Source organism: Enhydra lutris, unplaced genomic scaffold (genome assembly GCF_002288905.1).
Source record: "Enhydra lutris kenyoni isolate GAN:26980312 unplaced genomic scaffold, ASM228890v2 scaffoldscaffold17, whole genome shotgun sequence".
Lineage (NCBI taxonomy): Eukaryota > Metazoa > Chordata > Mammalia > Carnivora > Mustelidae > Enhydra > Enhydra lutris.
The window spans coordinates 6,457,010-6,483,428 of NW_019154101.1; the positions used below are offsets into that span (position 1 = coordinate 6,457,010).

General features: G+C 52.9%; 2 protein-coding genes across 2 annotated transcripts in view; one reads left to right on the forward strand and one right to left on the reverse strand.

The window, feature by feature from the left end:
• The window catches only part of LOC111147876 (chromosome unknown C6orf132 homolog), a 31,931-nt gene extending 27,221 nt beyond the window's left edge, over window positions 1-4,710 (forward strand). Inside the window, 3 exon segments of the mRNA XM_022504140.1 lie at window positions 905-1,398; window positions 1,400-3,948; window positions 4,593-4,710. Of these exon segments, the coding sequence (XP_022359848.1) occupies window positions 905-1,398; window positions 1,400-3,948; window positions 4,593-4,710 (3,161 nt within the window).
• A 15,759-nt stretch (window positions 4,711-20,469) lies between these two features.
• The window catches only part of LOC111147854 (TATA-box binding protein associated factor 8), a 29,129-nt gene continuing 23,179 nt past the window's right edge, over window positions 20,470-26,419 (reverse strand). The window contains exon 8 of the mRNA XM_022504110.1: window positions 20,470-20,625. Coding sequence (XP_022359818.1) covers window positions 20,602-20,625 — 24 coding nt within the window. The 3' untranslated portion in view covers window positions 20,470-20,601. The remainder of the gene's footprint in view (window positions 20,626-26,419) is intronic.

The window sequence follows — 26,419 nt, forward strand, 5'->3', positions numbered from 1 at the left end:
CCCCTGCCTCTGATCCCCTGATCCCTGATTTCCCATTTTTCTCCTATTTTCACTGTCTCACAGTTTGAAAGGTTAAGCGCAGGTGGTCACCATCACAGTGGTCACTGGCCATTAAGTGCCTACTATGGGCTTAGCACCATGATCAGCCCTTTATGGGTCTTTACATGAATTCTCTCATGGAGCCTCACACAGCTCTATGTGGTAAGCATTGGTGTCATGACCATTTTATAGATGATGAAACAGAGGCTCAGCAAGGTTAACTAGTGTGTCTGAGGTCACACATCTGAGTAAGTGCTAGAGCTGGGATTTGAACCCTGGCCTCTCTGGCTTTGTATCACCCAAGGCCTCTATGGGACACAGATGGCAACTCAAAGGGGATAACCACAGCGTTTAATAGAGGGATGGCATGACATACAAGGGTGTGAGCAGGGTGCGGGGACTGAAGTGGTTGGTGACGCCCCAGAGGCCGAAGGAGCAGTAGGGAGCTACTCCTGTCTCTGAGCTGTGGTACAGGGGCTAACCTGGCAGAAAGGCAGCCCTTGTGGACTCTGGCCTGTCAAGAAGGGAGCCTGGCCTCTGCCAGCAGCTCCCATCGGCTCAACCCAACTGTAGCCAGAGGATAAGGGAGTCCCCACACACAGCAGGGCAGAGAAGAGTGCAGCAGACAGGGAATACTCAGTCCAGGCTCCAGGCGCAGTGGCCAGGACATGCAGGGGCCCCTCCCTAGAAAGGAAAGCTCACCCCCAGGACATCTCAGGGGACTGGAGACATTGCTGCTCCCCCATCTGGTGTGCAGGAGGAAAGACATGAAGCGGCTGGTTACTCTCTTGGGTGCCACCCTGAAGAGATGGGCAAGGCTGGTCGGCTTCATCACCTTGCTTTTCTTTGCGTCTCCTTCTTTCAGGTACCAGCTCACTAGTCAACGGCAACCTCCGACTGTACAGCTCTGTGGGTGACCTGAGGCCTGGGCACTATGGGCAGGACCCACTCATCCCCCCACCTCCCCCAGGCCCAGCCCCAGGGCCACCCACAGACGCTTCGCAACCTCAAGAGGAGTCCCCCCCACCCCCACCTTCCATGGCGCCCCCACCACCTCCCCTGCTACTGGAACCCCCACCCCCACCCAGCATGGCCCCACCCCCGCCCCCAGTATTGGGGGCCCCAGCCCCTCTCTCCACCCTTTCCTCCCCATCCACACCCACCCCTCCGGACTTCATTCCTCCTGCCCCACCCTTGGCCTCTCTGGTCCCACCCCCACCCCCACCCCCTCTGCCAGCCCCAGCACCCCCAGCATCTCCTCACATGACAGGGACTCGCCTCTTTGCTCCTGGGGGTGTCACCAAGTGGAAATCGGAGGTAGCGCTGAATGGAAGGCAGCCAGAGACCCCCAGAACCAGCCCCCCCCCAGAGCCCAGCTGAGCCAAAGGGGAGCCTTCTGGGGCCCAAGCCAGACCCCCACCTTACTTTCCCACGCTCATTCAAGGTGCCTCCCCCAACCCCAGTCAGGACTTCATCCATCCCAGCTCAGGAAGCACAGGCGACTCCTGTAGAGGAAGGGGCCACCAAGAAAGCCCCCCACCGACTCCCACTACCTCCCAGCTTCCACATCCGCCCCGCGTCCCAGGTCTACGCAGACCGTGCCCCTGAGGCAGACCACTCAGGGGAGCTCAGGACTACAGCACCGGCCAGCCCCGGCCTGGGCCAGGGCCAGTCCTGGACTAAGGAACAGGCTGAGACTCTGCCACCAGCCCCTCCCCTGCCCTCTCCCGCACCCCCACAACCTCCCCCTGCACCACCACTTCCCCCAGCTGCCCCTCCTTTACCTTCCGCTGAGAAGGCGGTGCCTCAGCCTTCCGGGTTTGGGAAAAGCCGCCCATCCAGCTCCCCTGCTCCCAAACCCAAACTGAACCCCCCCAGCCCAGAGGACGCAGCCTCTTCAGCACCTGTGGACTGGAGGGACCCTAGCCAGATGGAAAAGCTGCGGAGTGAACTGGCAGCCTATCTCTGTGGCTCTAAAAGGGAGGACCGAGTCCTCAGTCACTGGGCTGGCCCCATGGTGGTGGCCTCCCAGGAAAAGGAGGGCAAGAAGGGCCCCAGCCCGCCAGAGAAGGAGATCCTCCCGAGCGTCCCTGAGAAGAGTCCCTGCAGCCTGCCTGACAAGGGGGCTGCCACCAGCCTCACCCTCCCTCCCGTGGACTACATCCCCCAAGAGTCCCCTGCTCCCAGTGTCCGGCAGATCCGCAACGAGCTGGAGGCCCGCTTTTCCTCCTCAGCAGAGAAGGAAGCCAAGCCCTGCATAGGGTCTCTGCCTCCCAAGCCTCAACTAGAAGGGGGAAGAAGCTTTGAAAACAGGGGGACTAATGGCAACTTCTCTAAGCCCGTGGCCAAGAATCTCCCCTCTCTATCCACCACCCCTCTGCCAACCATACCACTTCAGTCCAAGGCCACGCCTGGGCCAGCCACACCACCCAAGGCCACGCCTGGGCCAGCCACACCACCCAAGGCCATGCCTGGGCCAGCCACACCCACCAAGGCCACGCCTGGGCCAGCCCTACCACCCAACCCCGGGCCCGGGCCTGCCATACCATCTGCAGCCCCACCTGTGCCCACCACATCTCCCCAGCCGACAGAGAACCTTGTCCCAGCTGGGCAGTGGGAGAAGCCCAGACCTCAAGAACTTACAGTGCCCGGCCAGCTAGAGGCAGAAGGGCGCCCCACAGAGCCCAGTAAGCCTCTTACCCCAGGAGCCCTCTCAGCTCCAGCCTTCTCACCAAAGAGATCCCCTGGCGGGGAAGAGGTGACATTCCTCTACAAGCTCCATCGCACCCAGAAAAGCCCTAGCCATGAGGTTGCCGTGGGGATGGCACCACTGGCCACAGGTTCAGCCCACAGGTCAGGGGGACCTGAGGAGGAGAAGGAGCCCCAGGGACAGCCAGCCAAGCCCCCCACCTCGGCCCAGCCTGCCAACGAACTCCTCAGGCATCCGGTGACCGGGGAGGTGGTGCAGCCAGGCTCCCCAATGGCTCTGCTCCTTGCCGCCAGGCAGAGGGCCCAGAAGGGGAGGCCGGGAGGGCTGGCCCTGAGCCGGTCCTCCCTGCCCGGGAGCCTCCGGGGCCACAGCAGCCAGGCCCAAGCAGGCTCTGACAGCATCTTCCACGACGAGGGCCGGCCCAACTCCTTCACTGTGGTCCCCAAGTTGCCCAAGGAGTCTGAGAAGGACACTCAGCTGGCCTCACGGGCACAGCCCACCATACCCAGTCAGGGGAAGCCCCAGCTCTGCGGACACCCAGAGGGCACGGCACCAAGCCTCAGGCACAATGGGACAAAGGCAGAGCCCCACGCCCCAGTGGCCTGGGAAAGACCAGCATCCTCCAACCTCCCCCAGGGCCGCGTGCTGCCCAAATCCTTCTCGTCCCCTCCTTCCCCTTCCTGCAAGGACAACAACGACAAAGACGATGAGGTGGGGGAGTTCCACTTTGAGGTCATCCCGCCGCCGCCAGAGTTCAGCAACGACCCCGAGCCCCCCGCCCTGGCCTTCCAGTATTTGGGGCGCCGGGGATCCCCTCCCCGGAACAAATTCTCAAACTTGGGGCAGCCCTCAGCGCCTCGCAGCTTCTCGCGCATTCCGGCCGGCGGGCACCACGCCGGGTCTGGGGGCCTGGAGCGCTTCTCGGGCGGGGGCCGGTCGCTCATCAAGAAGCGCCTGTATGTCGGGGAGCCCCACCGCAGCCCCGGGCAGCCTCGCGGCGGCACCGGCCGCAGCCTCAGCTCCCCAAACTGCTTCGGGCCGCCACCGGGAGGCCCGGAAATGCGGCGCGTCAACTCGGCGGGCCGCGCGCTCCCCGGAGGCCTGCACGCGCGAAGGCTGCCCATGGAGGGCGCAGCCCGCGGGGAGGCCAAGTTCAAGGCGCCTGGAGGCGACTACGGCTTCACCCCTGTGGCCAGCAGGTGAGCTGGGGGCGGGGCGAGAAACGCAGCCCTGGGTGAGAACCCGGGTGAGTGGGAGCCCTGCCCTTGGGCCCCAGAGGAGCCCAGTAGGCCCCGGACACCATCGGGGGTGGGGGGACATTGGGCTGGCTCTCTGGGCAGAGAAAGGGACACGAAGCGTGCTTAACTTGGAAAGAGCGATGTTAGCGGTTGCCTGACCTAACTTACTTCCCACCATCTCCCTTGTTTTCTCTCTCCCTACCCTCCTGCTTTTCCCCACCAGCTCCCCTTCTTCTGTCTCCTCTTTCCCATTCTCTAGAGACTCAGGGATTGGGGCTAAGAGTGGTGTGGTGGGGGAGACCTGAGTGGCCCTTGCCTATGGGGATTTCCCACAGAGGATCCAGACCCAGGATAGGAGTGAAGAGTTCTGAACAGAAGGGAATCAGGGACTATTCTGTGGCCAGCCAAACCTAGCTGGGAAGAGGAGCCCAGTGTCTGTTGAATCAGTACTGGTCGCCCCGGTCCAACCCTGTCCCCCAGGCTTGTGTGGACAGATACCACAGCCCTGCGGTATCTTTTTCTCTCGTGCCCTGAGGAAGATGGGAGGGGTGTTGGTTAACTAGTTGCAAATATTAACTTCCCTCTCTCCTGCTCCCCCATTCCAGGTCTCCCCACAGCAGCCCCCACTATGGAAGCCCCATCAACACATTCACCGTGAGGCCTGGGACCCGCCATCCCATCTCCTATGCCTACTCGGGGAACCACCGGCAAGCCCCGTCCTGAGCCCCAGGTGTTCTCAGCTCTACTCCGAGGGGCCAGATCTGGGCACTTGTTTTTGTGGGGGTGGGAGGGATGTGGCGGGCGTTAGGCGTCTAGACTTAAACATGGAGGAGTCTTTGTTACCCAAACACAGATGTCGAGTGAGAAGCAAGAGAAAGATCAAGGGTGGGCCTCTGGCTCCTGAAGCACTGGTGTGGCTTGTGGACTGCATGAGGGAGGGGAGGGAGAAGGAGGGAGGAGAGGAGGCGCCTTTAAGGGCCTGGAGCCTGAGTTTCCCCTACCTGGTACTGTTGGCTTTAGCAAGAGTTACTTAAAGCGGTTTGACAAGCAGGCCTACTGAGCAGGTTCTAAAAGCAAGGGGTGGGGCACTCACTGCGTCCCTCTCCGTGGCTGTAATTGGCTGTCTGGCGCTCCCAGAGGGCTGAGACCCAGCTCCATCCGGCTAGGGGTGCAGGGAACTACGGGTTGATTTCAATCCACCATTTGCCACCCCAAGAGCTGATTCCTGGGGTTCCTAGCATAGAAGCCTCATTGAGGTGGGATCAGGAATAGGCATGGACAAGGTGTGGAGAAGGTACTGGAACAGAATTCTTTGCATTGGCCAAGGGCGGGGATAAGGAGGGTCAGTGGTTCACTGGCCCTGGCCCTTAGCTACCTCGGGGAGGCCTAGGGAGAAAAGACCTGGCAAGTATGGGATGGGAGACAGAGGACTAAGTCTTGTTTTCCTACTCAGATCCAGGCAGCCATGATTTGGGGGATTGGGCCCAAGGAGCCAGAAGGCCTGGGGGTTTGACACCAAAGGCCTAATACAGCCAGAACCCATTTGGGAGTTGGTGGGGGCATCCTAACCAGCCACCCTTCCCAATCCCAACACTATAGGTCCCCAGTATTAGGGAGGCTTTAAAATGCATAGTAAAGATGCTGGGAGATACAGAGTGGGAGGCTGCAGAGATGGGCACTGGGATCTGAGAGGTGTTTGCTGCTGACCGGGAGTGCGTTTTAGAAAGTCTAGAGTGGTAGGACAGGGCCAGTTCAGAGCAGGGGAGACCTGTCAGTGGGGTGACCATTTGTCTTTTGCCTGGGCAGTGTGGGTTTATGCCTCTTTGCCTGTGAATTAGACCCCCATCCACTTCCGAAGTAGTCCTGGTTTGGAGGACGTATATCTCCCATACGTATCAGGAAACAGTATTCCTCGGTCTGCCTTCCCTCTCCCCTCCGGAGGCGGAATTCCTGGGGCCAGGCCAAGGCGGGCCACCCCTGTAAGGAGGAAGGGCAGGGAGTGACTCACCACGCGAGCGGCTGGTGGGGGCAGCCAGGAAGCGGTGCCCTTGGGGGGCAAGCTGTTGGACCTTTAGGACTTGAGCTAACCAGCCAGGTACCGGATTGTGGGGACAGCAGGGGAACTAGTTCAGGGAAAGAGAGCACAGGCACCCTAATGGGGCAGGATCTGGTTCCCTGTGTTCAAGAAGGGAACTCCACCCCAACCAGCACTGGCCCTATAAATACGTATGTATTTTCCCTGTACGATGTTTTATAAAAGACTTCCCTAATTTATCTGCTGTGTCAGGTTTGAGGAATGGGATGGGACTCCCAGCTGTATATTGACCCAGAGGGAGGGCAAGGACTGGCTGTCACTTGACTTGGGAAATAAACAGGCCAGTTTGGACTGGCCTCAGCTCCTGGCTGTGGATTGATGACTTGGAGCTACTTGGGTGTGATAGAGATTGGAAGAGCTCAGCTGGGGAAGGCTGAGCACGGGGTGGCGACTGAACCCGTGAGCCATTTTGCTGGGGCCACACTTTCTCTTCTGACCCTTAAGCCTGTTGTTCTTTCAAGGAGGAGGAGCAGAGCTAAAGTGTGGTGGCAACAAAGTGTATCCTTAAGCAAGTCTCTTTGACTCTCTCAACTTCAGTTTCTTCTTCTGTATAATGGGCAGGATAATAATGCCATCCTAACAAGACTGCTATGAAGATCAGAGACAGTCACGTGTTCCTTAACAAGTATTTGAGGGACCGCTGGGCGGTGGGCACTGTGCTCAGCATGGATACGCATGACTCCTGCCCATGGCCAGTCTCATGGAGGAGAGAGGGGATAAAAACAACACCCAGAAACATCACACAGTATAATAAGTGGTGGGAAGGAAAGGCACAGGGAGTGTGAGAATAACCGGAGGGTTGGGGAGAGGAGTGGATTTACCTTAATCGGGTGGTCAGGGCGGGCCTCTTGAAGCGGTAACATTTATGCCCATTTCGTCAAAGCATCCAAAAGTGTCTGGCAGTCAGTAGTTGCTCAATAAATTTGCATTTTTGGCGATGACTCCCTTACATTTGTGTGGGGCCTTTCATGGTTTCTCTTAAAGCTTTGACATGGTGTCTCCAATTTTTTCAGAAGACGCGAAACACAACGAGAGTGTTTATCTCAAGACCGTGTCAGAAAGAGCTGTATTTCCTCCTTTGAGTCTTCTGTGGTGTGGGGGCGGGGGTGGGGTGGGGGGCTGGGGAGACAGGAGGATGACTCACTTATTCAGCAGCTCCTGCTTCTAGGCCTCCTGGGCCTCCCCTAGCCTGGGGCTTCGTCCTTCTCCTGCCCTTCCATTGGAGGCCCTCATCCTGGTAACACAGAGGACAGGGGCCCTAATTCCCTGTAGGACTTGGGGCTCTGCCTCTGGCTGCATACCCCTCTCTGATCTGGAGGGTGGGGGACCAGGGCCTGACAAGCTAAGTGTCTGACAAGCTATGCTACCACGGGTCTCCACTAACTCATCAGAAACACAACAGGGACAGACCTAAGACGCATGTGGGTCCCAGACCTGCTGATAGGTTGGGGGGCTGGGGGAGAGAAGAAAATAAAAATAAATAAAAAACTGCTGAGAACTATGGCTCCTCACCCAGGAGAGATGCCCCACCATGTGCATTTTTACACATTATTTCAAGTAGTTCACAGAATTCCTCCAATGAGGGCTCCATGGACTTCAGGTTGAAAATTCCCAGTGCAACACTGGCTGGTCTTGGAAACCAGCAACACTTGACCTTGACAGCTTGGGAAGTTCACTGGTTCTCTGTTTATTCACGACAGTCCTCTGAAACGTGTTGGCCTTGTAATACTGCTAATTCCATTTTGTCGGTGAGAAAATCAAGGCTTTAAGAAGAAAAGTGAGTCGCTCAGAAGAGCCCACCTGCCTCCAAACCGCGAACCTCATTATAGCGGCCTCCCTTCTCGTGGCATCCCCTTGCCCATTATCCCTCACCCCCACAAGCCACCACCCAAACTTCCTATCTTCCTAGCAGAGCAGGGGTCCGGAGGGTTTAAGGAGGGTATAGGTACTCTGGTGCCAGAAAACGTTCATTGGAGTGGATAGCACAGGTGTTCCTGGATCAGGTTGGCTGCACCTTGGTTTCTGGAACCTCCCAGCAGCTCCCTGGGTGTGGCCCAAACCCCAGTGGCCAGAACCCCGCCTCTCTGGGAAGCCCTGCCGGGACCTGCCGTCAATGGTACATGACATCCCTATCCTCCCCGATGGAACCCAGCTTTTCCCAGGCTTCCTCTCGTTTAAGTGGGGGGGGGGGGTGGATTCTCTGACTCCCAAGGAGTCTTGCCTTCCCTTCTGTGGGAAGCTGGAGGATAGGGGTGACTTGGGACCGGCAGGTGTGGGAGAGAAGCGACCTCAGTGCCTAGCTGTCAGGCAAGCCTACCCCTGCCTACACACCCCACCTGCCTACCCACAGCAGCCCATGGCCACTTTCATTTCCATCACTGAAAGGCAATGCTGGCATCCCATCATAGCTGTCCAGCACGGGTGGCCCATGATACTAGGCAGAGAACCTGGGCCTCCTCCTCCCTCCACAAATGTAGGGATGGCCAGCTGCCGTAGACCTGGGGTTGGGACCTCTGGGGGATATTTTTAGCAGGAAGGTGAGAGAAGCAGCAGTGCTGGGAGAAGGGTAGAGACCAAGACAGTGCATTATGAACGCTCACTTGTTTATGTATATAATCCTGTGCTCCCCTCTAATTCCTGGAGCCCCAGAAACTTCGCTAACATTTGGCCCAGAGGAGCCGCTCCTTTCCCTGCTGGAGAACCATTCTCTGAGCTTCTACAGAATGTGTTCTTATGGGCTTCTCTGTCTTCCAGGCTGGTTCCTTTCCCCCACCCCAGTGTCTCAACATGCTCACCTTGGCTTCTAGTCTTTCTTCTACATAGTTTCTCTGGAAGACTGAGCCTCTCCACACCAGAGGTCCCCATTTCTTTCTTCCTTTCTTCTTTTTTCTTTCTCTTTCTTTCTTTCTCTTTCTTTTTCTTCTTTCTTTCTCTCTCTCTTTCTCCCTCCCTTTTCTCTTTTCTTTTCTCTTCTTGTCTTGTCTTTTCTAAGATTTTATTTTTCTATTTGAGAGAGAGAGAGAGCATAAGCAGGGGAAGTTTTCAGAGGGAGAGAGAGAAGCAGGCACCGCTGAGCAGGGAGCCCAACATGAGGCTCGATTCCAGGACCCTGAGATCACGACCTGAGCCGAAGGCAGATGCCCAACAAACTGAGCCATGCAGGAGCCCCCAGAGGTCCATGTTTCTAATGAGAAAGAACCCCCTGGACATTTCCAGGTGGATGCCTAGCTAGCCACTCAAATTCGGCCTCTGGAAAAGGGATTCTTTTGCCCTTTCTTCCTTCTCAGCCAGACCCACAGCCCCACCATCCCCAAATGCTGATTCCTACCTGGCTGCTCTGTCCCCTCCACTTCCTCAGGCTGACTCGCTCTTCAACGCCCAGTTGAAATCAGCCCCTGCAGGAAGCCCTCCCCAGCCCCATGCTGCTCAGAAGTGTCTCCCCCCACACTTTGGCACCCATTTCCCTTGCCTGGCCCTTTCTCACCCTGCAAGCTCTGCTCAGACACCCTTCACCCCCCCAGGCTGCATCGGCTCTTGCTAAGGCTCCCAAGGCCTCCTGGTCCCCTCACATGGCTGTTACCTGCTCCATGTCTCCCTCCCCCTGCAGCTGGGGAGCTCCAGAACACAAGGACTGCTGGTCTCATTCATTACGGTATCCCCAGCATCTGGCGCTGCTCCTGGCACTGGCAGGAGCACTAAACATACGTTTGTTGAATGAATCCATGTTAGTATTTAATCGAATACCGTCAAGCACTATTTAAGTTCCTTGAGGGCAAAGATCATGTCTCCCACAGACTAGGGACCACATAACTTTCTTATTTCTAGTGGTGTGTCACCTGACCTAATGCTGAGGTTTCTCAGGTGGCACAAAATTATGGTTTTAGAGGTGGGGGTTCTTGGGTTTCATCGCAGGGGTGGCAGGGTGCCTTGGAATGGCTCCTGCCAGGAAGGCTGAGACGCGCTGCCCTCTAAGTGGAGACAGGAAGGGCTAGGAGGTGATGCTACCAGCCTTATAAAGGGCCAGGGTGAGGGTTGGCAGCTGGCCCTCATATCAGGTGGCTCTTTGAGTGAGCCAGCCTCCTGGAGCTGCTGGCCCCAACCATCCAGGGGGCTCTCACTCTGTTTAACTTCTCTTTTGATGTCCTTTAGTCTCCGGTAATGTTATTTGGAGCCACGGCTTCTCCCACCTGTGCAACGGGGACCCATGGGAAAGGCTCTGCCAAATATGGGCCAGAGAATGAGAAGGAACAGGTCCTGCTCTCTGGCCCTCTCTGCCCCGGAGAGCCCTCCCTCAAGAGGAAAGCCTTGTGGTTAGCTGGCGGTCTTGTTTTCCTTCAACCCCTAACTACCTGCATGGGGTTCTCTGGGTCTAGCAGAGAGCGAAGCGCCGAGCTCAGCCTTGCCGGCCTTGCTGCTTTCAATTTCATCCCCCTGACCCCTAGCGCTGCTCTCGGAGGCCAGGCACAGCCAGCTCTCGGCAGGATGCCCCCTGCGCATTCTTGAACACTGAGTTTCTTCTGCCCGGGTTCTCCACAATCTGAGCCTCCGGAATGCTTTTACCTTTCCTAACCGCAGAGATGTATCTCCTTGCCATTTCCTATCATTGTTACCTAGCTCATTTTCTGAGCCACTCAAAGAGGGCTTGGGAGGCTCCTGCGCTTGTTCTCTCTCTCTCTCCTTCTCTCTTTCTCATCTCTGTCCTGTCTTGGATCTTTCCCTGTCTGGGCTCAAAACTTCAGCATTTGTTGCAAATACTTAAGGTTAGCACAAAGCCCCATCAATTCCATTCAACACCACTAGGGGGTGCCACTCAGTACAAGCCAAAGAGCCAGACATAAAGGCTTGCAGTCCAATTCAGGAGACACACACCCAGCTGGAATATAAAGCAGAATACAAAGTTCTCCCACCCAGCAGAGCTGGGTAGTCCAATAGAGTAAGTGATCACACAGGACACTGCTGGCCGAGGATCACCGGTGGCCCCTCTTGCTCGCCCATGACTGTCAGTCATCAAGGCTGTCCTCAGCTCCGTCACTCCAGTGGGAGCCCGTGCGTAAGCGGGGTGGAGGAAGGAGGTCTGCAGTTTGCTCGTTTTTCCTTCAGTGTGTCTGACATTTAAACCCTTGGTCAGGAGCCTCCCTTATCACTGATTCAAACACATCGCTGGTGTCTTTTAGTGACTTCTCTTGGCCCTTGAAAGCTGCCCTCGACATTCTCGTTAACCAGATTTCTCCAGGGCGAGTGGAGCGGAGTGAGGAGAGGACATTTGGCTAACTTGCTCTGGTTGCAGAGGGGCTTTCCGCGCGCGGGCGTATGTGTGTTCCTTATGTGTGCACATACCGGCTATCACCAGCAGGTGGCGCTCTGCCCCCAGGCACCCGACCTCAAGGCAGAATCCGATTCAACTGAGGTTGACACAGCTCCTTCCAGGATCCAGACTCAGAGCTAAGTGCTGTCCCGCACACAGGTCGCTCTCAAACCTGAGGGTGCGGCAGTAGCGCTGGAGGACTTGTCAAAACACCGATTCCTAGAACTTTTCCCCAGAGTTCCTGATTCAGTGGATTTGGGATGGGGCCTGAGAATTCCCATTTCCAACAAGTTCCCAGGTTGGGCAGCCAGTCCTGATGGCCCAGGGACCACACTTTGAGAACCATGGCCATGTGGCATCCCATTCAATCCTCTCTCCTCACTCTGGGGAGGCGGTACCACTCCCAACAAACCAAAGAAGAATCTAAAGCACTGGCAGGCCAAGTGACCTTGTCTTGGTCTTTGTCCCAGCTGGGGCAGCTGGTGGGAGTGGGAATGGCCATGCCTGTCTGGTATCAACCTGCCCGCTCTAGTCCTAGGAGAGCAAGAAAAGACAGCAGGCTGGGTGCCTGGGTGGCTCAGTCGGTTAAGCGTCTGCCTTCAGCTCAGGTCACGATCCCAGGGTGGCAGGATCCAGTCCTGCTTTGGGATCCCAGCTGGGTGAAGAGTCTGCTTCTCCCTCTGTTCTCTTCCTCTGCCCCTCCCCCTGCTCATGTTCTCTCTCTCAAAAATAAATAAAATATTTAAAAAGAGAGAGAGCAGATTTGGGATAAGCAGGGTATTGGGAGGGGCATGGGGCATTGTCAGACTAGGAGTAATTTCTATTCTGTCCAGGGTGTTGTGGGTTTTTTTTTTTTTAATTAAAAAAATTTTTTATTAAATTTTATTTTTTATAAACATATAATATATTTTTATCCCCAGGGGTACAGGTCTGTGAATCACCAGGTTTACACACTTCACAGCACTCACCATAGCACATACCCTCCCCAATGTCCATAATCCCATCCCCCCTCTCCCAACCCCCCTCCCCCCATCAACCCTCAGTTTGTTTTGTGAGATTAAGAGTCACTTAATGGTTTGTCTCCCTCCCAATCCCATCTTATTTCATTTACTCTTCTCCTATCCCCTTAACCCACCATGTTGCATCTCCTCTCCCTCATATCAGGGAGATCATGTGATAGTTGTCTTTCTCCGATTGACTTATTTCGCTAAGCATGATACCCTCTAGTTCCATCCACGTCGTCGCAAATGGCAAGATTTCATTTCTTTTGATGGCTGCATAGTATTCCATTGTGTATATATACCACATCTTCTTTATCCATTCGTCTGTTGATGGACATCTAGGTTCTTTCCATAGTTTGGCTATTGTAGACATTGCTGCTATAAACATTCGGGTGCACGTGCCCCTTCGGATCACTACGTTTGTATCTTTAGGGTAAATACCCAGCAGTGCAATTGCTGGGTCATAGGGTAGTTCTATTTTCAACATTTTGAGGAACCTCCATGCTGTTTTCCAGAGTGGTTGCACCAGCTTGCATTCCCACCAACAGTGTAGGAGGGTTCCCCTTTCTCCGCATCCTCACCAGCATCTGTCATTTCCTGACTTGTTAATTTTAGCCATTCTGACTTGTGGGTTTTTTTTTTTAAGATTTTATTTATTTGACAGAGATCACAGTAGGCAGAGAGAACTCAGCCCCTGCAGGAAGCCCTCTCCAGCCCCATGCTGCTCAGAAATGCTTCCCTCCACACTTTGGCAGGACAGGCGCCCCTGTCCAGGGTGTTTTAAAAGCACTTTAGCTTCTGTTGAAATCTAATCCCAGGGGCGCCTGGGTGGCTCAGTGGGTTAAGCCTCTGCCTTTGGCTCAGGTCATGATCTCAGGGTCCTGGCATTTGAGCCCCACATTGGGGCTGCTCACTGGGGAGCCTGCCTCCCCTGACCCTCTGCCTGCCTCTCTGCCTCCTTGTGAGCTCTCTGTCAAATAAATAAATAAAATCTTTAAAAAAAAAAAAAAAAAGAAAGGAAGGAAGGAAGGAAGGAAGGAAGGAAGAAAGAAAGAAAGAAAGAAAGAACGAAGTCTAATCCCACAATATTGGCCAGTAAGTACTCTGGGCCCTGCCTCCCTCCCAGCCCCCCTTCCCTTTTCAGGACTAAAGTTCCACTCAGCTGAGCCCCTCCCTGGGAACTGTTCTTTCCATTGTAAAGCCCCCTTTGTCCAAGTCACACCTGCTCCCAGGGTAGGCGGGGTGCGGCAGTCCACATTCACCAATTGAGGCATCCAACCTTCCAACTCAGGACCACTCTGAAAAGTCGTCTTAGCTCCAGGGCTTCTGATGCCTCCTGTCCCCACAAGCTCAGGAAGCCTAGCTTCTCGCTCTGCCCCACCCCTTCCCACACTGGGTATACTTCCTGAAGTCACCCCCCACAAGAAATTCCCTGCACACAAAATCTCCGTCTCCCAGGGAACCTGTCCTGCAAAGACTTGTTAGGTACTGTTCTAAGCATTACATGAATTATGTCATGGATCCTCCCAACAGCTCCAGGAGGCAGGTATTTTTGTTATCCTCCGTGTATGGAGGAGAAACAGAGGAACAGAAAGGCTCAGTAACTTGCCCAAGGTCACAGAGCTAGCAAGCTGCAGAGCCAGGATTCCTATGCAAGCAGTCAGACTCGGAAGTATGACCCAACACTGTCTTCCAGAACATTCCTGTGGTCTAGCCACAGGGAAATTAAACAAAGAGAACAGCTGAAGACACATTCTGATTTGAGAGGAAAAAAAAATCTCTGATGCCCCCAATCCTTTTCCATCAGCCTCTTGCTGGTGCCTGAACATGCACAGCCTTGGTTCTTAATTTTAGCTCAGTCGTTCTCATCCAGGGGCCATTTTGCTCTCCAGGGGACATTTGGCAATGTCGGAACACTTTTGGTTGTCAGACCTGGGGGGACTCTATGGACATTCAGTAGATGGGAATCAGGGATGCTACTCGTGTCTTAACAACACACAGGGAAGCCCCTCCCCCACTGCCCCCCCCCCTCCGACAATCCAGCCCCAAAACATCAGCTTGAGAAAATCTGCCATCTAGGTTGAAACCTGGTCTCCCTGAAGTCCCACTGTGATGGCCAGTTGAGAGTAGGCTCTGGCGAAGGTGGCCGGAGGTCCCTGAGCCTGCGGTTTGGAGAGGGTTTTAAGGGCAAACTTCCTACTTCACAACGCTTGAAGAACAAACATTATCCCCAGTTGACAGGTGAGGAAACTGGAGAATCACGAGGGTATGTGAGTAGTGAGAAGAGAGGAACCTGAGAGCCCTGGAGACTCGCCCTTTCCCTCCTTCCTCTTGCTGCTTTGCCCCTTATCTCTCCATGTTGGCCACACTGTACTCAACGTGGTAAGGCCACTCCTGCCCCAGGGCCTTTGCACTTGCTGGTCCTTCATCACTGAATACTCTCTACTAGTTATCGGGTCTTAATCCGGATGTTACCCTCTTGGAGAGGACAAGCCTCCCCTAACTATTCCATAAAAGGGCAATGCCCTTCCTCCTCCCTATTCTCATGACCTTGCTTTATTTCTTCCTCAGCGCAGATGTAACCATCTGATGTACAATATATATATTTGTTTATCCCTGGCCCTCTTCTCCCTCATCTCCACCCTGATTTACTTAATGTCCTTTTCCCACTGGCCCTGATTTTTTAATTTTAGTGTTTTCATCCTTTATTGTTTCTGTTACAAACTCTCTCTAATCCATTGTGGAATAAAAAGAAATACAAAAAGGAACTATCTTGTAATGACATGGTTAATGGAAGAACCATTCATTAGACTAGTTCTAATATTTTTCCACCAAGATTTCCAAACTGCAAAGTGGAACAAATGAACCTGCCATCCCATCTCCTCAAGCTTTGGGGAGAACCCTGAAGTTGTCACTAAAAAAAGAAAAGAAAGAAAAAAAAGCGACCTTTCCTTGAGGCTTTGCTTTTTCTGGACATTTTTCACTTTATTTCCTAATATATTAATACTTACTCAACTAGGAAATATTTTTCTGGAAGTTTTTCAGTACAAATCACTCCACCACCAAGAAACCCAATGTGGAAAGCGAGGGCTGAATGTGTCACTGATCTGGGGGCCCAGGGCCCCCCGTGCCACCTGCCTTGCCCCAGTCCCTGAGGAAACTCAAAGTGGACATTACCAGGCAGCTCTGTGTGTAGTTGGCCTCAGTTTCCTGAAGGGCTAGGGTTTGTTAACTCTTAGTTCCTGCCAAGCTTGGAATATGCTTGGAAGGAAGAAGCTGGGATGTGGAGGAGATGAGATGGTGGTGAGGGGGGTACTCTAGGGCTGGGCAGCTGGACAGATGCTCCAACAGGCTGTGGGCTCCTGAGGTCCTGTCAGGGCTCACAGCAGTTGAGGGAGGGAGGCCTCAAGGAAACTGATGGCTCCTACGATACCCAGAGCTGAGGCCTGCTCACGCTTGGCTGTCTCCAGTACAGCAGAAATCTCTGCAGGGAAGGGACCCAGGCTGCCTCTGGAGCTGCACTGTCTGGGGGTGGGGGGGTGGGGGGCATGCCCATTTTCCAAAGGGGACAGAGCTATAAGCTGACATCTGAGACAAAGGTCACCAACCCAGCCCTCCTACTTCCCCCTTCTCACTCCCTCTCTGCTTAGGCATCCCGGAAATACAGTGAAGCGGCAGGCCCCGATCCTGTTCCTTTGTATCACCTTCCCTTGGGATGCATGCTTGGCCCATCACCCAGGCCCTGGCTGCGATCACCACATCCTGGGTGTGGTGGGGGGGGGGCGCCAGGGGAGGAGCAGGAAACTGGGGATAATGTCAGTACCAGCAGGAGTGTCACACGTATCATCTCTAACACCATACTTCTCTCTCCCATTTTCTCTCCTGCTCAGTAACAACTTTGAGGTATTAGCCCACTTTGCAGATGAGGAAAAGTGAGACTCAGGCAATTCAGTCATGTGCAGCTAGTCGCACAGAGGGACTGTGCAGTCACCATTCCGCCCCATCACAGTGCTCTGCATTCCGAGGTGGGAAGGGGTTGAGGGGGGAGACCCTCAGGGCCGTGGAAAGCAAACCTGGAAAAATTAACCAAAAAAGCCAGATACAAAAGGTGGCATTTTATATGCCACCACCTGTGCGACAGCGACAAAAGAACAGATACCCGTGTACTTATGTCTCCATAGAAGAGCTCCGAAGGGACACACAGGAGACCCATACTGGTGGTGGTTTCTGGGGTGGGGGATGGGGTGACAGTAGAAACAGCAGGAGGAGGAAGGCTTAGTTTTTACTGTGTATCTTTTTCTACCTTTTGAATTTTTTACTGTGCCCATTTATCATTTAATATAAATATAAACTTAAAATAGTACCTGACACACGGAAGTATTATAGGAGTGTATTCTGGGCGCCTGGGAGAGGCAGTCGGTTAAGCGTCAGACTCTTGGTTTTGGCTCAGATTATGATATCGGGGTTGTGAGATCAAGTCTGGTGTGGAGCCCTGCATCGGGCTCCATGCTCACTGTGGAGTCTGCTTAAGACTCTCTCTCCCTCAGGGCGCCTGGGCGGCTCAGTGGGTTAAAGCCTCTGCCTTCAGCTTGGGTCATGATCCCAGGGTTCTGGGATCAAACCCCGCATTGGGCTCCCTGCTCAGCAGGGAGCCTGTTTCTCCCTCTCGATGTCTGCCTGCCTCTCTGCCTACTTGTGATCTCTGTCTGTCAAATAAATAAAAATAAAATCTTTAAAAAAAAAAAACCTCTCCCTCTCCTACCCCTCCCTGCTGCTGTCTCTCTCTCCCTCTTCTAAATAAATAAAATCTTTTACTTTTTTTTTTAAAGAAGTATATGCTGTTGTCATTATTATTTTAAAATAATAGGAAATTGGGGCACCTGGGTTGCTCAGTGGGTTGGGGCCTCTGCCTTCGGCTCAGGTCATGATTCCAGGGTTCTGGGATCGAGCCCCACATTGGGCTCTCTGCTCAGCAGGGAGCCTGCTCCCCCCCACCGCCTGCCTCCTCTGCCTACTTGTGATCTCTGTCTGTCGAATAAATAAATAAAATAAAAAAAAATAAGAATAATAGGAAATTATTTCAAGGGAGAGAGAACTTGGGAAGGAAGGGATAGCAGAGCTGGGGCCAATGGGGTGGGAGTAGGTCTGCCCCAGTCCAGATGGATGAGTTAGAGATGGCCCCAAAAGGAGAGCTACTGGGGACAGCGTTCCTGGGTGCTTCTGAGGGCTCAGGAAGGATGCAGGTCTCTCTCATACAAGCTGGGGACATACTCCCTGACAAGATCTCAGAGTTTCCAGAATATTCCAGAAGAATGAACGAGCCAGGAGAAGGCTTCAGGGGAGACCATGAGACCTGGTATATTCGGGCCTCTGAGAAAAGAAACTAAGTACTTCGGAGGACACGGCAGGACTAGCCCTGGGCTCCTCGAGGACAGGGTCCACGTCTGAATGACCTTCTAGAGGGCTAAAGGTGGCTCTGTCCCCTGGGTAATCAAGAAAGGGCCCAGGCCCAGGTACCACTGTCTCTGACAAGTTTGTAGGGACAGTGTCCCACACTAGCAAGGTTTGGAAGGAGTACAAAACCTGGGCTGGCTTACATGTGTGTCTTCTTTGACCTTTTTGTTCTTCTGGAGACTGGACAACTTGGGAGCACTTGGGAGCTTAGGACAGTGTCTGGTCATTCTCCAGAATGTACCGGGCCCAAGAAACATGGGGAAAGGGAGAAGGAGTATATATAGCCAAGCAGGAGACACTGCTTGGCTAATCCTATTTTCAGGGGAGGATGGTCAGGGAAGGGGGCAGCTTCTAGCATTGGAAAAGGATAAGGCAGCCAGGGACAGCTCCTAGGGTGATTTACATGGAGTATTAAACACACACACACACACTCAGAATGCCGAGGTTCAGAAGGAATTCTCGCTCTGCTCCCGTGCATGCCCACCAGGACAACTTGTGAACTGAAAGGACTGGCGGGTGCCCCGACCAGCTCAGGGACAGTGGAGAAGGCTGGGTTCCCAAGAACATCTTGGGTCCCTCCTCGGCAGGGATGTCGCGCTGGGAACACTGCATTTTAATATCCACCATGGAAAAGTTTACCTCAGCCATAACAGAAATGCCAACTAAAGCAATTCTAAAATACCATTTTTGAGATTGGCAAAAGATTAACACCTCAATCACTTGTCTTGACAAGGGTGTAGGGAAACAGGCTCTTTTTCCCCCAGAGGGAAGCTAAAATGGTACCACCCCCCATGGGAGGTATTTGGCAATAGCTCCCAAAATGTGAAATACATATTGTGGGCAAGGAATTCCACTCCCAGGGAGTTGGCCTACGGAAAGCCCAGCAAAATGACATCATGTCATCACAGCATCGTTTGTTGGAAATACCCTCAATTTCTCTAAATCAACGGTAATAAATTAGAGTAAGACACACAACGAATGTTCTGCAGACGTAAGAACAAATAAGGATGCTCTTTATGAACCAATACAGAACAGAAGACCGAAGAGCTATTACTGGGGAAGAAAATAAATGCAGAAGAGTAGACGCGGCTGCTAACACCTGTGTAAAAAAAGGGGGAAATGTGTGTCTGTGTTTGCTCGCTGTGCACAGAGCTTGCTGGAAGACACGTCAGCCACTGGTATCACAGGAGGTATGCTGGGAGGGGGCCTGGTGTCCTGCAGCTGCCTCTACTCCCAGTGAGGGCTCTTGTCCCCTTTGCCCCTCCCCCCAAAGAAATGGCCCAACCAGTGGCAGTCAGTGGTCAGGAGGAAGCAGGGCTTGAAACCCGTTTAGCCATTCCATAGTCTGGAGACCTCACCCATGTCCTCTAACGTCTAAGCCTCTGTGTCCTCTTGTGTTACGCAGCGAGAAGCAGCGAGAATGGTAGTGCTGTTAGGAGATGAGATGAGACGCGTGTAAGTGGGGATGATAATCGCACCCCGCCTTGGGCTGCTGGGAGGATGCGCCTTCTAGCGTGGTCCCCCGCATGCATGCGGCAGATACTCTGTCAATGGATCCGGGCGCAAATGCATCTTGGTTTTTCATGAGCACCCTGACCCTTACAGGATCAAAACAGAAACTCTCCCGCAAGGCCCTGAGGGTCCGCCTTTAGCCTTCGTGTCCACACTCAGCCTTGTGTCCCCCTTACCCGCTGTGGTCTCTGTCCCCTCTGTCCTTTGCTTGACTTGCTCAGCTTTAAGGGCCAGCTCTGGGGTCACCATCCCTGGGACGCTCTTTCTCAAGCCTCAGCCCAGAAGGAGCCTGTGAAGGCGGGGCTCCTGGGTGGGGGTGGGGGGTCCCTCTGAGGTCTATCATCACACCACGTGGTGCTGAAGTCCCCAGTTCTGGCCGATTACTGCCCCCCACCACGCACTTGCTTGCTAGACAAAATCATCTCCACGCCAACGGAACCACGGCAAGGACCCATTTTCTACCTCTCAGGCTGGCGAGCTCCGACAGGTTTGGAGAACAGGAAGTGGAAGTTAGTAAGAGGCAGGTGCCAAGGGGAGAGTGTAAGTTGTGGTGGCTCATGAGCCATCTGGGGACACCTGTCCACGTGCAGTGGGCGTGCCCAGTGAAATGCCATGCGCCTGAATCTGCTCGCAGCATCCGTGCACAACAGAAGCCTGGAGACTCCCTACGCGTCCAGCCCCCGGTACTGGCTGGTAAGTTAATGGTAGAGCCACACTGTGGAACATCATTGCAGCCAAGGAACAGAACGAAGCAACTTTTTATTACTGACATGGAACCACTCCCCAACGGCACACTGCAAAGTGGGGCGGAAAGCAAAGATAGTTTACATAGTATCTGCCATTGTGTAAAAAGAGGAGAGAGTATATACAAGCATTCGCATTCAGAACACAGCCTATTTCTGGAAGAATACATAAGATAATACTGATACTAATATACCGGCAGCCTTCAGGGACAAGACCTGGGGGTCTGGGAAACAGGGCAAGAAGGGGATCCCTTCTATCTTTGTCTTTGAAATTTTCTACTGCGTACATATATTAGCTATTCAAAATTAAATAAAATAACTTTTTAGTAAGGAAGGAAAAGCTGGTAATAAAATGGAGATGAGGGTAAGCCGCTCGCTCCCAGAGGAGGAGAAATACCTCGAATGTGTTTCCAGAAGCGAGAATGTCCATGGGAAATCTTTACCCTCGGGCCGACTGCCCCCCACTTGCACCTGGGCACTGTGGGCTGACTGACGTGCAGAGAATTAAAAACTTGTTTCAGTATGAGCCTGAGTAAAACAGAAGAATGATAGACCCGTCAGCAGTGGTTGAAGAAAATTCATAAATGAATGCTTAACAAAGTCCTAAAGAAATCAAATTAGAATTTGGGGCCCCCGGAGCTCTTTCATGACGGCAAGGAAGTGGCAAGGCTCCGGCCATTCCTCATACACCCAGGGCACTACTCCTAAGGGCCTCTGAGCCTCCTGACCCTTCTATTTAAAAACCTTGAAGATAATCAGGAACTCACCTGGGTAAATGAGCTGGAGCGGGGTCCTTTCAAACCCCAGACCCCATCAGTTCAAATGGCCCCTTTCTGGATGCCTGGGTGGCTCAGTCCCTTAAGCCTCTGCCTTCAGCTCAGGTCATGGTCTCAGGGTCCTGGGATCAAGCCTGGTGTCCAGCTCTGCTCTCAGAGGGGAACCTGCTTCTCCCTCTCCCTCTGCTCGTGATCTCTTTCTCTCTCAAATAAATAAGTAAAATCTTTAAAAAAAAAAAAAAGACCCCTTTCCTGGGGCAATACTGGTGTGGAGCTGGAGGAGATGTTCCAAAACCCAGCCTGCCTGGCTGGGGTACAATGTGCGGACCAATGCCACAGAAGGGGTCTCTGCCAGGTTTACAGGGGAGAAGGCTGGTTCCAGCTGACACCGAACTCGCCGCTGTGGAGAAGGGGCACAGGAGCCTCAGAGGCAGTGCAGGGAAAGCAGGGCCTTGAGGGTGGAGGGTAACTAAGCCCCTGAATCCTCTCCCACTGGGTCCCTTGCCCTCCCACTTTCCCTCAGGCCATTTCGGCTCTCCCATCCCTTCCGGCACCTCTTCCAGAAGCTTCGCTTGCCAAGCCCACCCCATTCATGCCGGTCTTCAGCCCACAAGTCCAACCCTCCGGACACTTGTTCCTCGTCTAGGTCTGTGGTGTTAATCAGGTTCTTGCGTTTATTTGTCTCCTGGACTACAAGTGAGCGCCGGGGGGGGGGGGGAAGGGAGTTACTGTGTGTCTGTTTCCTCCCTCTCCCTGGGGTATAGTGCTCAATACCCCAGGGTGAGGCCCAGAGGCCTGGTTGGCTCTCTTGGGGCCTCCAGTTTTGGGGTTGCTGGCTGTCCCCCTAGTTGAATCATTTGAATTTGCTAAATGCCAAACTTCGTGAAACTAACTGAAGACAAGTAGTCTCATCATGCCCCTCGGCCAGAACAGCACCCAAAGGCTGCAATGATCCTGATACTCCCTTGCTACCCATCTGGGAATAACACTCCAAGTCCGACTCAGGCCCAGGAGGCTTTGCATGGTGTGGACCCTGCTCCTCCCTGATCTCCTCCCACCTTCTCCGGGCACACAGCGCTTGCTTTTCCCTCTCCCTGGAATGCTTTTCCACTCGCCTGGCCTCGTCTATGCACTCAGAGCCTTGCTCAAAGACAGCTTTCCTTCCCTACCCTTTCTAAAACAGCAACCCCTTTGGGGCCCCTGGGTGGCTCAGTGAGTTAAGCATCTGACTTCAGCTCAGGTCATTATCTTGGAGTCCTGGGATCCAGCCCTGTGCTGAGCTCTGCAGTCGGGGGTATTCTGGGTTTCTCCCTCCCTCTGCCCCTCCCCTGTCCCTTCCCTACCTCTCCCCCTCCCCCTGCTCATGCTATCTCAAAAATAAATAAAATCTTAAAAAATAATACAACAAAGTAAAATAGCAACCCCTTTGGCACCTAGCTCCTCTCATCACTCCTCCAGATCCGTTCACTCCTACTGTCCCCCCTGCGCTGTGCCCTGGGAGGCTGGCCCTCTGGCTTCTGGCTTCCATTCGGCAGAGAACAGGCAGGATATCGGAAGTTTGGAGGGCGGAGACTGAGGTCCTGGTATTAATTCCCCAGCGGGCTCCCTCCCTGCAGGGCTGCTGTGTGTGATTGGAGGCCACCATGAGCCAAGCCCTCAGCTCTTGGCAGAAGGCGCCCACACAGGCCTCTCTCCAGGTTCTGGTAACTGACCCCTCCCTCCCTGTTACTCACCCAGGAAGTACACCACCCTTTGTCTTCCCTACACCACCAGTTGGAGATAATCCCTTTATTAAATCTTCCTTAAATTACCCAAAGCAGGGGCACCTGGGTGGCTCAGTTGGGTAAGCCTCCAACTCTTGGTTTTGGCTCAGGTCATGATCTCCTGGGCCATGAGATCGAGCCCCATGCTGGGCTCAGCATGGAGTCTGCTTGAGATTCTGTCTCCCTCTCTCTCTGCCCCTAACCCCACCCACACACATGTGTGGAAGCATGCATGTGCACGCTCTCTCTCTAAAACAAATAAATCTTTAAATTATGCAAAGCACACATTGGCTTTCCTTTCAGGACCCCACTTCACCACCCGACATCACGTGTCTGCTGTCGATGAACTGTCTGTCCCACAACTGGACCACAAGGTCAGAGAAGGTAATAACCTTACTACACCCTGTGCTGTATCCCAGCATCTGGCTCAGCGCCCACACTAAACAGCTCAGTTAATGTTTGTTGAATGAATGAATGCGGAAAGAATGGATCAATATAATCTGGAGGGGATATGGAGGCTCAAAGGAAAAGTCAGATTTTAGGAGGTGCTGGCCAGGAAGAGCACAAAATGCGGCATGGGATGTAGGAGTGATGAGAATGGCCTTCTTCACTCAAGGCATAACCATTCTCCCCTTGACGTCCTTCTTCGAATTTCTCCACAATCTCTAATGCTTTGGTTTTGTTTTCTTCCCACCGGAATTGACTTCCCTGGGGGCAGGGGCCATGTCTGTCTTGTTCACCGTGGTATCCTTACAGCCTGGAATAGTGCCTGGCCTACACAGAAGGTGCTAGATCCACATTTGTTGAATAAATTAAAGAGATAGGAGTTATCCAAAAGAAACAATGGACTGGCAGAGACTGGGAAGCCAGGTTGGGCAGGTTAGACTTGGGGTTAAAAAGCCATAGGGAAGAACTGCGAGTCGTCCTCCGGGGAGGGACAAGACGTAAGAGGAAGGTGGGCTTGCAGGCGACACAGGGGGGAACAGCAGGGAGGTGCAGCATCAGACTGGCACAGGGGGAGGAGGTGGCAGAATTTGGTGACTGACCCAATGTAGAGGAAGAAGGAAGATTCCAGAGTGTTTAGCCCTGGGGAAGGGTGGGGGGAAGAGGGAGATGAGACAATGCTGTAAAGCTTGCCACCAAGGCTGACTGTGTCACATCAGAGAGTACAAGCCAGACGGCTCAGTGGCCAGAGAGCTATGGACAGATGCTGAGGACTCCTGGGGAGGTACCAGACAGAGATGGAATGATGAGCCAACTCCTTGCATAAGCAGAAGAATGTCTGCAACCATCCACAGCTGGGTGGGTCAGGCGGAAGAGCCAGCAAACAAAGGGGAAGCCAAGAGGTAGAATAACAAAGGAAGGGAGAGCAATGTCCTAGAAGCCAAGGGCAACGAAACAAGGTCACACATCAGAGGCAGAAGCTGGGTTGGCCTTCACTGAGGGCCCCAGCCTAAAGGAGCACCTGACTGCTGGCCTCTGGGCCTGTCTGGCAGAGCCACAGGTGCCAAGTCAGGTGGCTTCCGTGTTCAGGAGGGGTTTGCTGCCTGTCCCACCAAGGCATTCCTGGGCACACACCCTCAACCTTGTTTGCGGCGGACTGCCGGCTGTCCTCCAGATCCATTCTTTTGTTCTTCCCAGGGTGATGGAGCTCCCAAATTTTACCCAGACCTCAGCTAAAACCCACATTTCCTCACTTCCCTCCAGTTTGGTGGGGCCACTGACTAGGAGGGGGCAGCTTCTGGGGCTTGAGCTCTCCTGCACAGACGCCTCCCCTCGGGCTGGACTGCGGACCCAGTAGAGAGGGTAGCAGCCGCCTTCCATTGCATGGATGGGAGCAGCACCTGAGATGATGGAAAAGCCATGAAACAGAAGGACGATTGACACCATCAGGCCACCAAACCAGCCTGGACCGCCTACTCAGAGTTTCACAGAAGGCATACATTCCTGTCCTAAACCACTAGATTTTGGGGACTTTTGGAGACTCTCCAGCCCAACTCATACTGGAACACACCATTTAATCCAGTAGAGAGATACCACCTTAGGTCAGAACAAAAGTTGTCCCAGATGGTCTCTGCCAGGACCCCCACAGGGCAGGGAAAGAGGCCACAGGCATTTCCCCTGACAAGACTCTCACTCTCCTTGTGCCACTAGTAGTACCTGTAGTCTCCTTTATAATCTGCTACAGATCCATTATTCATAAACGGATCAAAGTCCTTCACAAGTCTTTTTTGTGTCTTTATCTACTTCATCAAGGAATGGACAAGAGCTGTGATTGGCAGCCTCATCCTGCCTCCCCATCCCCTGCTCTGTGTCACTGGTTCCATTCCCAGCTCCTTCCTCTCCCACCCACAGACCAAAGACAGTGTGGGTGTGTGCTGGGAATCAGTTTGTACACAGTAGCACCCAATGCATTTGAGGGACAATCATGTATGAACGTGAAGGAACAGCCAAAGGTAAAAATGCCTGAGCTCGGGAGCAGGAAGCTGGGTACGGACTATGGCTCTGGGACTCAGCAGCCGAGGGGACTGTAGGAAGCTACTGCCCTCCCTGAGCCTCCCGTCCTGAGTTGGAAATGGAAGCCATAAGAAAATCTACTATGAGATCACTGTGAGTAAATGAGTCAATACATGTAAAACAGTGATGGACAAGAGTTAAGTTCTCAGTTAGTATTAGTTTTTTATATGTAATTTTTAAAGCAATAGGAAAAAGTCTGGCAATGAAATAATATTGTCATTTATAAACCTTGGTTACAGACATTTCTCATTAAATCCTCCTCCCAAGGTATAATTATCCCACATTATAGAAACTGGTTTGGTAGTTTAGTGATTTGCCCGAGATTTCACAGCTGGTCAGTTGTGGGACCATGAATACACATGTCCGAAAGCTTTGTTCTACTGAACCACATGGCCTCTTACAGCAACTTCAGGATTCTAGAAAAACAAAGCACAGGAACCTCAGTTCCTTTTACGCTTGTTTCCCTAGAGGCCCAGGCCATTTTGTTACTGGTTTCTCAGTTTCCACTGGTCACTGTTTAACTGCCCCTTGGTCAGAAACAAAGGAAAGGAGCCTACTGAGTGTCTTCGCCAGAGGCCAGACTGGGGGCTGCTGGCCTAGGAGGGGGTGCCCAGGAAGGGGCGTGCTTGTTGGTAAAGAGCAGAGGGACTGTTGTATACTTAGGAGACATGAAAACCAATATGGTGTGTGGATCTTTTTTTGATCTTGATCCAAGCAAGGTAACTATTAAAAACAAACAAACAGAAACATTTTTGAGACAGCTGGAAAAACCTGAGTATGAACTGGATACTAAAGGCTGTAATGAAATCTGTTCATTTGTTAAGTATAATATTGAGATAGTGATTATGTAAAAAAAAAAAAAAAAGTCTATCAACCCACACAAATCTGGCCCCCAACACAAAAAATGCTAAGTCTTTTCAAAGGTACAAATGTAATTCAATGAAGGAAGAGTAGCTTTTCAACAACAGGTGCCAGATCAACTGGACAGATACAAAGTAAGGAAGCCTACCTAAATCTCCCATCTTTTATAAAAATGTACTCGAAACAGATCAAGGACTAAAATGTAAAACATAAATTTATAAAAATGTTATAAAAAAAAATGGAAAAAGATTTTCGGAAGCTAGGGCTTGGTGAAGAGTTTTTAGACCCAACACTAAAAATACCTGTAAAAGAAAACACTGATAAACTGGTCTTCAAAATTAAAGGTTTTTGATCTGCAGAAGAACCTGTGGGGAGGACACAAGGACAAACTGTGGAGTGGGAAAA